General features: G+C 61.0%; 1 protein-coding gene across 1 annotated transcript in view; it reads right to left on the bottom strand.

Annotated features, from left to right (window-relative positions):
* Positions 1-3,797: 3,797 nt before the first annotated feature.
* Positions 3,798-12,053, bottom strand: part of LOC145339840 (autism susceptibility gene 2 protein homolog) — a 57,239-nt gene continuing 48,983 nt past the window's right edge. The window contains 3 exon segments of the mRNA XM_080184372.1: positions 3,798-5,981; positions 8,673-8,895; positions 10,943-11,026. Of these exon segments, the coding sequence (XP_080040498.1) occupies positions 4,865-5,981; positions 8,673-8,895; positions 10,943-11,026 (1,424 nt within the window). The 3' untranslated portion in view covers positions 3,798-4,864.

The following is a 12,053-nucleotide window of genomic DNA, read 5'->3' as shown; positions in this document are numbered from 1 at the left end:
GTGCTGAGGGAGTCCCGCACTGTGGGAGGGTCGGTGCCGAGGGAGTCCCGCACTGTGGGAGGGTCGGTGCCGAGGGAGTCCCGCACTGTGGGAGGGTCGGTGCTGAGGGAGTCCCGCACTGTGGGGGGGTCGGTGCTGAGGGAGTCCTGCACTGTGGGAGGGTCGGTGCTGAGGGAGTCCTGCACTGTGGGAGGGTCGGTGCTGAGGGAGTCCCGCACTGTGGGAGGGTCGGTGCTGAGGGAGTCCCGCACTGTGGGAGGGTCGGTGCTGAGGGAGTCCCGCACTGTGGGAGGGTCGGTGCTGAGGGAGTCCCGCACTGTGGGAGGGTCAGTGCTGAGGGAGTCCCGCACTGTGGGAGGGTCGGTGCTGAGGGAGTCCCGCACTGTGGGAGGGTCAGTGCTGAGGGAGTCCCGCACTGTGGGAGGGTCGGTGCTGAGGGAGTCCCGCACTGTGGGAGGGTCGGTGCTGAGGGAGCACCGCACTGTGGGAGGGTCGGTGCTGAGGGAGTCCCGCACTGTGGGAGGGTCGGCGCTGAGGGAGCCCCGCACTGTGGGAGGGTCGGCGCTGAGGGAGCACCGCACTGTGGGAGGGTCGGTGCTGAGGGAGCCCCGCACTGTGGGAGGGTCGGCGCTGAGGGAGCGCCGCACTGCGGGAGGGGGTTTGCGTCCCCACTCAGTGCGTCTGATCCCTGGGCGTCCAGACGATGGGAGTTCCTTCTCTTCCGCCACTGCATTGCAGAGCTCTCCGGCCAGTGGGATGCGCAAGTACCCCCCCTCACCCCCTACCCTCATTTCCCGGGAAGTCTCATGAGCCACTGCCATTGGCACAGGGGGCTGGTTCACACCCAAACCCTGCTGACCCTGCGTGCGGTGTTCAATGTGTTCTCACCAGTGATTGAACTCTTCCCCCTATCTCCCCCACCCCCCGTGCCAAAACCGGACGGGGGTGAGAGGGAATGAAACTTGAAACCGCCAGTGGAAGGGTCAGTCATGCCCTGTTGTCCTCGGTGGTGCCCAATGTTCACGGCAAGCCTTGACGGTGACCCCACACACGCCTGCTCCCTCCCCTGTAGCCCATCCCTGCCACTCCCCTCCCCTCCTCCATTTCCCAAAGCAGCCCCACAGTACAGCAGGAGGCCATTTGGCCCATCCACTCTCATCGACCACCGTCGCCCTATTCCCATGACCCTATACATTGACGTTGCGAGTCCCCCCCCCCCCGGCACAGAGCAGCACAGCGGGGCTCACACTGCTGCCTCACGGCGCCAGGGACCCTGGGTTCGATTCCCGGCCTCGGGTCACTTTCTGTGCGGAGGCTGCATGTTCTCCCCGTGTCTGAGTGGGTTTCCTCCCACGGTCCAAAAGATGTGCGGGGTTAGGTGGATTGGCCGTGCTAAAATGCCCCTTCAAGTGCCAGGGTGCACAGGTTAGGGGGATTAGTGGGGTAAACACGTGGGGCTATGGGAATGGGGCTAGGTGGGATTGTGACTGGAGGAGTCAATGGGCCAAATGGCCTCCTTCTGCACTGTAGGGATTCTAAGGGACAATTTAGCACGGCCAATCCACCCTAACCTACACATCTTTGGGACACTAAGGGGCAATTTAGCATGGCCAATCCACCCTAACCTACACATCTTTGGACACTAAGGTACAATTTAGCATGGCCAATCCCCCCTAACCTACACATCTTTGGACACTAAGGGGCAATTTAGCACGGCCAATCCACCCTAACCTACACATCTTTGGACACTAAGGTACAATTTAGCATGGCCAATCCCCCCTAACCTACACATCTTTGGACACTAAGGGACAATTTACCATGGCCAATCCACCCTAACCTACACATCTTTGGACAGTAAGGGACAATTTAGCATGGCCAATCCACCCTAACCTACACATCTTTGGACACTAAGGTACAATTTAGCATGGCCAATCCCCCCTAACCTACACATCTTTGGACACTAAGGGGCAATTTAGCAAGGCCAATCCACCCTAACCTACACATCTTTGGACACTAAGGTACAATTTAGCATGGCCAATCCACCCTAACCTACACACCTTTGGACACTAAGGGACAATTTAGCACGGCCAATCCACCCTAACCTACACATCTTTGGACACTAAGGGACAATTTAGCACGGCCAATCCACCCTAACCTACACATCTTTGGACACTAAGGGACAATTTAGCACGGCCAATCCACCCTAACCTACACATCTTTGGACACTAAGGGACAATTTAGCACGGCCAATCCACCCTAACCTACACATCTTTGTACACTAAGGGGACAATTTAGCACGGCCAATCCACCCTAACCTACACATCTTTGGACACTAAGGGACAATTTAGCATGGCCAATCCACCCTAACCTCAGTGCAGAAAGAAGCCCTTCGGCCCATCGAGTCTGCACCAAACACAATCCTACCCAGCCTGTACCCTCATATCCCTACACATTATACCCACCAATCCCTCTAACTTACACATCCCTGGACACTAAGGGGCAATTTCTTAGCATGGCCAATCAACCTAACCCGTGTATCTTTTGGACTGTGGGAGGAAACCGGAGCACCCGGAGGAAACCCACGCAGACACGGGGAGAATGTGCAGACTCCACACAGCCCGGGAATCGAACCCTGGTCCCTGGAGCTTTGAAGCAACAGTGCTACCCCCACTGTGGCACCCAATTCCCTCCCACCTGCACCACTCCCTGAGTAATCACCCCCTCCCTTCCGATATCATTAACCCACCTCCTGAACAGGAGTACAGAGTATAGGGCTAATGGAAGAACTCTTGGTAGTGTTGACGAGCAGAGAGATCTCGGGGTACATGTGCATAGATCCCTGAAAGTTGGCACCCAGGTTGATAAGGTTGTTAAGAAGGCGTACGGTGTGTTAGCTTTTATTGGTAGAGGGATTGAATTTCGGAGCCGTGAGGTCATGTTACAACTGTACAAAACTCTGGTGCGGCTGCACTTGGAGTATTGTGTACAGTTCTGGTCACCACATTATAAGAAAGATGTGGAGGCATTGGAAAGGGTGCAGAGGAGGTTTACCAGGATGTTGCCTGGTATGGTGGGAAGGCCTTATGAGGAAAGGCTGAGGGACTCGAGGTTATTTTCGTTAGAGAGAAGAAGGTTACGAGGTGACCTAATTGAGGCATACAAGATGATCAGAGGGTTAGATAGGGTGGGGAGTGAGAGCCTTTTTCCTCGGATGGTGATGGCTAACACGAGGGGACATAGCTTTAAATTAAGGGGTGGTAATTATAGGACGGATGTCAGAGGTAGATTCTTTACTCAGAAGGTAGTAAGGGCGTGGAATGTCCTGCCTGCAGCAGTTGTGGACTCGCCAACTTTAAGGGCGTTCAAATGGTCAGTGGATAGGCATATGGATAACACTGGAATAGTTTAGGTTAGAGGGTCATTAGATTGGTTCCACTGGTTGGCGCAACATCGAGGGCCGAAGGGCCTGTACTGCGCTGGAACGTTCTATTAAACGTACTCGGTGGGGGATGAGACGCCAAGACCCTTCCCTCCTGGTTTCCCCGTCCTTGGTGCCCCTGTGGGGAGAGTTGGAGGGTGGGACGGGGTGGAGGGGGAGGGCCGCCGAGACTCCAAAAGCAGAGATCCGACGGAGCTCGAGGTGCCGGGGGGAGCGGAACAGAAAGAACCACAATCCGTTTTCCCAATTTGTTATAATTCAGACTGATTCTCTTAAGCAGAGGAGTCGGGAAGTCTTTTACAACGTAGATACAGTTTACAAAAGAGATGCAGTAAAAACTGTCCGGGGGGGTGGGGAAGGGAAGGGGAGAGAGGAGGGGGAGGAAGAAAGAGAGGGGGGGGGGAAAGACTTAAAAGGAAATTTTAAAAAAAGGCATCGCTTAAAAGCGCACCCCTCCCCGAGCCCCTTTTGAAAAATGTACAAAAAAAAACAAGAATTTTGAGGTGTCTCGGCTCGCCTAAGCCAAGCAATCTCTCGCTGGTTATAATATAAATATTTACACGGCGCCCGTTACGTTGGAAAGCCTGCTCGCTTCCTTCTTTTCTTAAAAAAAAAAGCAGAGTTCTACATGTGCATTAAATGTCACGCTGGGTCTCTCCAAAGTCTGTGCCAGTCCAGTGCAGTCCTCGCTGCTCGCAGTGCCGCTGCTGCCCGCTTCGATCATCCTCGCTGCTCCCCCCACTGCTCACAGTGCTGCCTCCGCTCCATCATCCTCGCTGCTCCCCCCTCTGCTCGCAGTGCTGCCTCCACTCCATCATCCTCGCTGCTCCCCCCACTGCTCGCAGTGCTGCCTCCGCTCCATCATCCTCGCTGCTCCCCCCTCTGCTCGCAGTGCTGCCTCCGCTCCATCATCCTCGCTGCTCCCCCCTCTGCTCGCAGTGCTGCCTCCGCTCCATCATCCTCGCTGCTCCCCCCACTGCTCGCAGTGCTGCCTCCGCTCCATCATCCTCGCTGCTCCCCCCTCTGCTCGCAGTGCTGCCTCCGCTCCATCATCCTCGCTGCTCCCCCCACTGCTCGCAGTGCTGCCTCCGCTCCATCATCCTCGCTGCTCCCCCCACTGCTCGCAGTGCTGCCTCTGCTCCATCATCCTCGCTGCTCCCCCCACTGCTCGCAGTGCCGCCTCCGCTCCATCATCCTCGCTGCTCCCCCCACTGCTCGCAGTGCTGCCTCCGCTCCATCATCCTCGCTGCTCCCCCCACTGCTCGCAGTGCCGCCTCCGCTCCATCATCCTCGCTGCTCCCCACTGCTTGCAGTGTCGCCTCCGCTCCATCATCCGGATGCTCCCCCCCTGCTCGCAGTGCCGCCTCCGCTCCATCATCCTCGCTGCTCCCCCCACTGCTCGCAGCGCCGCCGTCACCCCCTCCATCATCTGGAGTCCCTGTCCTTCTGGGCGTAGGCGGCCAGATCGCGCAGCTCGCTGGCCGAGAGCGGGGTGGCCCGGGGGACGGGGGAGCCTGGCCTGCCTCCCCCTCCGCCGCCGGTGGAGGAGGAGGAGGAGGAGGAGGAGGAGATGAGGGGGGGCGGGGCCCCCAGGGTGGCCATGGGCGGGGTCTTACTGAGCAGGCCGGCCGCCGGGTGAACCAGGGAGGGGCTGACGCGGGGGTAAGGGTGGTGGTGAGGGTGAGGCCCCAGGTAGCCGAGCAGCCGGGCCCGCTGGTCGTACTCCTCCTGCAGCAGGAGCTGGGGCGGAGAGGGCTGCTCCAGGAAGCCCCCGGCCTCCTGCTCCCGCCGGGCCTCCGCCAGCAGGGTCTCGGGCACCATCGAGTCCCGCAGCAGCGCCCGCTCCCGGTAGGCCCTCTCCGCCTCGTAGTAGCGGGGCTGGGCGGGCGGGTAGCGGGAGGGCAGAGGCGGCGGGGCCGCCACCACCACCTCGGGGCCCCGCCAGGGCTCCCAGCCGGCGGCGGCGGCGACGGAGGGGTGCCCCACCCCCCCCAGGTAGGGGCCGGCCAGCACCCGGCCCCTCTCCAGCACCCCCAGGCCGTTGACCTGCCCCACCACGGCCAGGGGCACGGGCAGCGGGTGCAGGGCGTGCAGGGCCCCCGCCGGCAGGTGGGCCCGCTGGAGCTGGGCCGGCTCGAAGCCGGGCAGAGGCAGCGCGGGGCCCGGGGCCGCCGCCACCACCATGTCGTGTTCCTCCTTCCGCTCCTCCTTCACCTTCACCTCGTGCCGCCTGGCCAGCTCGCGCAGGAGGCCGGGCCGGGGGGCCTCGGGGGGGCCGCCCGGGCGGGGGTAGGGCGAGGGCTCCCTGCCCGCCTCCCCCAGCCTCCTGGGCGGGGGCTGCTGCTGCTGCTCTCGGCCGCGCTGCTGCTGCTGCTCCTGCTTGAACTGGTCCCTGGGGGGGTCCCGACTGGGACCCCGCGGCTCGACGCTGCCGCCGCTGCTCCGGGGGCGACCCCTCTCCTCGTCCGCAGCCGGGGGGGCGTTGCCGGTCTTGTGGGCCGCCGGAGAGACTCGGACCTGGTGACGGCCGTACACAGCTTCCCTGCAGGGAGACGGGAGAGGCAGCCGGTTAACCGGGGAGGTGGGGGGCAGGAGGGATTAGCAGGCGAGGAATGGGGGGAAGAGGGGGTGGGGGAGGAGGAGAGGGGAGGGTGGGACGCTCGAGAGGGACGGGGTGTGGGGGGACGGAGGGACGCGGCGGGGGAGGAGGAGAGGGGAGGGTGGGACGCTCGAGAGGGACGGGGTGTGGGGGGACGGAGGGACGCGGCGGGGGAGGAGGAGAGGGGAGGGTGGGACGCTCGAGAGGGACGGGGTGTGGGGGGACGGAGGGACGCGGCGGGGGAGGAGGAGAGGGGAGGGTGGGACGCTCGAGAGGGACGGGGTGTGGGGGGACGGAGGGACGCGGCGGGGGAGGAGGAGAGGGGAGGGTGGGACGCTCGAGAGGGACGGGGTGTGGGGGGACGGAGGGACGCGGCGGGGGAGGAGGAGAGGGGAGGGTGGGACGCTCGAGAGGGACGGGGTGTGGGGGGACGGAGGGACGCGGCGGGGGAGGAGGAGAGGGGAGGGTGGGACGCTCGAGAGGGACGGGGTGTGGGGGACGGAGGGACGCGGCGGGGGAGGAGGAGAGGGGAGGGTGGGACGCTCGAGAGGGACGGGGTGTGGGGGACGGAGGGACGCGGCGGGGGAGGAGGAGAAGGGAGGGTGGGACGCTCGAGAGGGACGGGGGGGGGGCGAGGGACGGGGAGCAGGGGATGGAGGTCCCCTGTGTCCAGGGTTGCTTAGGTTAGAGAGATTAGTGGGTAAAATATGTAGGGATGTGGGGGTAGGGGGTCTGGGTGGGATTGTGTTCGGTGCAGACTCGACGGGCCGAAAGGCCTCTTTCTGCACTGTGGGGTTTTTATGATTCTATGGACACTAAGGGACAATTTAGCACGGCCAATCCACCCTAACCTACACATCTTTGGACGCTAAGGGACAATTTAGCACGGCCAATCCACCCTAACCCACACATCTTTGGACACTAAGGGACAATTTAGCTTGGCCAATCCACCCTAACCTACACATCTTTGGACACTAAGGGACAATTTAGCATGGCCAATCCACCCTAACCTACACATCTTTGGACACTAAGGGACAATTTAGCACGGCCAATCCACCCTAACCTACACATCTTTGGACACTAAGGGACAATTTAGCACGGCCAATCCCCCCTAACCTACACATCTTTGGACACTAAGGGACAATTTAGCATGGCCAATCCACCCTAACCTACACATCTTTGGACACTAAGGGACAATTTAGCTTGGCCAATCCACCCTAACCTACACATCTTTGGACACTAAGGGACAATTTAGCACGGCCAATCCCCCCTAACCTACACATCTTTGGACACTAAGGGACAATTTAGCATGGCCAATCCACCCTAACCTACACATCTTTGGACACTAAGGGACAATTTAGCTTGGCCAATCCACCCTAACCTACACATCTTTGGACACTAAGGGACAATTTAGCACGGCCAATCCACCCTAACCTACACATCTTTGGACACTAAGGGACAATTTAGCTTGGCCAATCCACCCTAACCTACACATCTTTGGACACTAAGGGGCAATTTAGCACGGCCAACCCACCCTAACCTACACATCTTTGGACACTAAGGGACAATTTAGCACGGCCAATCCACCCTAACCTACACATCTTTGGACACTGAGGAGATAGGGCCGTAGTGAAATGGCGGAGGCAATGGCGTGTGGGGTGCCTGACTTGCTCCTAGGTCAGGGGGCGAGGGGGCTGTCCCAGGGCTGAGGATGAGAGGGCCATTCGGGAAGGGAGCGGGACAGGCTGGATGGGCCAAATGGCCTCCTTCTGCACTGTAGATTCGATGGATTTTGAATTAAACAAAATGAAGGAGAAACAGAAAGGGAGAACCGCCAGACAAACACAATGAAACTTAGAATCAAAACGCGACTGAGAGGGGGCAGTAATACACCCCGGTCCCCGCGGTCCCCCCACAGAGCACGGGAAGCCTCGATGGTCGTCCGTGTACTCTGCTGACCCCCCCAGGGACACCCGGCTGCCCCACGCTGGAGGGGCAGACAGTCAGGGTCAGACCGGCCCCTCTCTCGGTCCCCTGCTGGACCTGACGGTGGTCAGTTTGGCCCGGGAATGGCTTCACGAAGATGAGGTCACCCCCCCCCGCTCCTTCCCCATTTCTCCCTACTCTCCACCTCCCCCCCAGTCAGAGGATCTGCAAGGGAGAACGCACCAGGGGAACAGTTAACCGCTGAGCTTTGGCCCAGATTCTGATGAGGTCAGTCTGCTCCGGTATCCTTGACCAACAGGTCCTGCTGAGTGCAAAGCGGAAAATGTTGGCAGGGTGACCACCACCCCCCCCACCCGCCCGATCGACAACAGCCGGTGGAAATGATCCCGAAAGGTGAAGACAGGCTCAATAACAGTGACCGTCACAACCATTGCTGGTGGCCATAAAGACCTTAGTACCTTGAGGGAAGGAAATCAGCCATCCTCACCCGGTCTGGCCTACCTGTGACTCCAGCCCGCACCGCCCCCCTTCCCTACCCCAGCACACAACGCTGTGATCGACTCTAACTGCCCCGAGTGAAGTGCTGAGTGAAAGGGGCCATTGGGGAAGGCCAGCAATGATGGCCTTGTCAGGGACCCCCACGTCCCTCCTCCCAAAGGGGCACCCGGAAGCTTCTGTGCCTCTCACCTCTCCTTCTCCTCCTTGATGAAGGCGATCTCGTGCTTGTCCGAGTCCAGCTCCTTGTCCAGCAGGCCGCCCCGCTCTCGCTCGGCCTCCGCCAGCCTGGGCCACACCGGGGGAGAGGTGGGGAAGGACGGGGGTGTCTGGTGGAGGCGGTTCCAATGGTCGCGTGGGTGGCCCGTGCTCTGGGCTGCGGCATTGTCCTTGTGGGAAAAGACAGTGCTGACCGCTGGAGGGGAGAGGGGGAGAGAGAGAGAGAGAGAGTTAAAGCAGGTCACATCCACAACATTAGGGAGTCCCGCACTGTGGGGGGGTCGGTGCTGAGGGAGTTCCGCACTGTGGGAGGGTCGGTGCTGAGGGAGTCCCGCACTGTGGGAGGGTCGGTGCTGAGGGAGCGCCGCACTGTGGGAGGGTCGGTGCTGAGGGAGTCCCGCACTGTGGGAGGGTCGGTGCTGAGGGAGCGCCGCACTGTGGGAGGGTCGGTGCTGAGGGAGTCCCGCACTGTGGGAGGGTCGGTGCTGAGGGAGTCCCGCACTGTGGGAGGGTCGGTGCTGAGGGAGTCCCGCACTGTGGGAGGGTCGGTGCTGAGGGAGTCCTGCACTGTGGGAGGGTCGGTGCTGAGGGAGTCCCGCACTGTGGGAGGGTCGGTGCTGAGGGAGTCCCGCACTGTGGGAGGGTCGGTGCTGAGGGAGTCCCGCACTGTGGGAGGGTCGGTGCTGAGGGAGTCCCGCACTGTGGGAGGGTCGGTGCTGAGGGAGTCCCGCACTGTGGGAGGGTCGGTGCTGAGGGAGTCCCGCACTGTGGGAGGGTCGGTGCTGAGGGAGCGCCGCACTGTGGGAGGGTCGGTGCTGAGGGAGTCCCGCACTGTGGGAGGGTCGGTGCTGAGGGAGTCCAGCACTGTGGGAGGGTCGGTGCTGAGGGAGTCCCGCACTGTGGGAGGGTCGGTGCCGAGGGAGTCCCGCACTGTGGGAGGGTCGGTGCCGAGGGAGTCCCGCACTGTGGGAGGGTCGGTGCTGAGGGAGTCCCGCACTGTGGGAGGGTCGGTGCTGAGGGAGTCCCGCACTGTGGGAGGGTCGGTGCTGAGGGAGTCCCGCACTGTGGGAGGGTCGGTGCTGAGGGAGTCCCGCACTGTGGGAGGGTCGGTGCTCAGGGAGTCCCGCACTGTGGGAGGGTCGGTGCTGAGGGAGTCCCGCACTGTGGGAGGGTCGGTGCTGAGGGAGTCCCGCACTGTGGGAGGGTCGGTGCTGAGGGAGCCCCGCACTGTGGGGAGGGTCGGTGCTGAGGGAGTCCCGCACTGTGGGAGGGTCGGTGCTGAGGGAGTCCCGCACTGTGGGAGGGTCGGTGCTGAGGGAGTCCCGCACTGTGGGAGGGTCGGTGCTGAGGGAGTCCCGCACTGTGGGAGGGTCGGTGCTGAGGGAGTCCCGCACTGTGGGAGGGTCGGTGCTGAGGGAGTCCCGCACTGTGGGAGGGTCGGTGCTGAGGGAGTCCCGCACTGTGGGAGGGTCGGTGCTGAGGGAGTCCCGCACTGTGGGAGGGTCGGTGCTGAGGGAGTCCCGCACTGTGGGAGGGTCGGTGCTGAGGGAGTTCTGCACTGTGGGAGGGTCGGTGCTGAGGGAGTCCCGCACTGTGGGAGGGTCAGTGCTGAGGGAGTCCCGCACTGTGGGAGGGTCGGTGCTGAGGGAGTTCTGCACTGTGGGAGGGTCGGTGCTGAGGGAGTCCCGCACTGTGGGAGGGTCGGTGCTGAGGGAGTTCTGCACTGTGGGAGGGTCGGTGCTGAGGGAGTCCCGCACTGTGGGAGGGTCGGTGCTGAGGGAGTCCCGCACTGTGGGGGGGTCGGTGCTGAGGGAGTCCTGCACTGTGGGAGGGTCGGTGCTGAGGGAGTCCCGCACTGTGGGGGGGTCGGTGCTGAGGGAGTCCCGCACTGTGGGGGGGTCGGTGCTGAGGGAGCGCTGCACTGTGGGAGGGGGTAGGGGTGACGGTGCTGAGGGAGGGTCCCAGATCTCGACTTGAGAGAGTCGCTGACCAAGTATGACATTCCGTGTTGGGAAACCCACGCACCCTCCTCAGCCAGGTGGAAAATCCTACGGGAAGACCGCGTCCGGCCCGAGGAACAGGCCCCGTCGGGAAGTGTTTCCCGAGTGTGGAGGGGAGAGTGGGGGGGGGGGTGGTGACGCTGAGGGTCTTGCCCCTGGAGAAGGGGCAAAGGGACAAGGCGGAGAATTGCGGCCCGGGACGGCGGGGAGCTGGAGGGTTCGCGTTACCGAGTTCTCACTTACCCACTGCCGGGTTCCCTAGCCCCCCAAAGGCTCTGCTCGTCAACTGTCCAATCGCACCGTAGGCTGGAGTCCTGCCGTAAGGATCTGCGGCACGAGGGGGGTGGGGGGAGAGAAAGAGAACACACGGCGGGTTACAACATCAGCTCCCCACTGTCGACCTTGACCCTTCTCCGCCCCCCCCCCCCCCGCCCCTCCCCCATTATCTCCCTTGCGTTCCGGAGAGACGTCCAGGACTGCTAGGCACCCCCTCCCCACCCTGTCAGCAGCCACGCTGAAACCTGGACCGTCGCCCAAGCGGCGCGAATTGTCACGAGAGACGCCGGAGCTCTGAGGCACAGAGGGATCTGGGCGTCCTAGCGCACGGATCACAAAAGGCTGGTCGGCAGGGACAGCGAGGAACTGGGAAAGCGAATACCGTCTATCGGGCGGGGAATTCATTACAGAAGCCGGGACGTTGTGTTTCAGTTGTATGGGGGGGGGGTGGGGGGCGGCATTGGTGAGAACACATCTGGTATATTGTGTGTGGTATCAATCTTATTTCAAGAAAGATGTGGATCTGTTGGAAGCAATTCAGAGAAGGCGTACCAAACTATTTATTTATTGTCACAAGTTGGCTTACATTAACACTGCAATGAAGTGTTTCAAGTGTTTTGGGAAGCTGTGTTTGTCTTCGAACCATTTGACTGCAGAACTCAACTAAAGCCTTCCACCCCAGTATCACGTGAGCATTAGTCTGTGCTCTGTTAAACCTGTCAAAAGGGTTTTTGTCTGTGGGACGTTTTGGTTTAGATTGGGACAGCCTATATATTTTTCTTCGTTCCTGGGACCTGGGCGCCGCCGGCTGGTAAGTTAACGTGCAGTTAAGTTAAAGTCCGTTGGAGATAATTTTCAGTAAAGTTAATGCGTAGTTAAGAGTTAAAGTTCAGGAACAGGCAATGAATGAGTTGCAACTGTTCGTGTTTGAGTTGGTATTGGAAGTGCTAAAGAGGGGAATTAGTGAATGATTAAAGAGTTGATTTTACGAAGTTTACTTGCGGCTGTCACAAGCAGGCTTTCATTAACACTGCAATGAAGTTACTGCGAAAATTCCCAAGTCGCCACACTCCTGAGG

This window comes from Carcharhinus amblyrhynchos, unplaced genomic scaffold (assembly GCF_965287045.1).
Source record: "Carcharhinus amblyrhynchos unplaced genomic scaffold, sCarAmb.v2.hapA scaffold_699, whole genome shotgun sequence".
Taxonomy (NCBI): domain Eukaryota; kingdom Metazoa; phylum Chordata; class Chondrichthyes; order Carcharhiniformes; family Carcharhinidae; genus Carcharhinus; species Carcharhinus amblyrhynchos.
The sequence above is the reverse complement of the archived record's forward strand: the minus strand, read 5'-3'. Positions and strand labels throughout refer to the sequence as shown.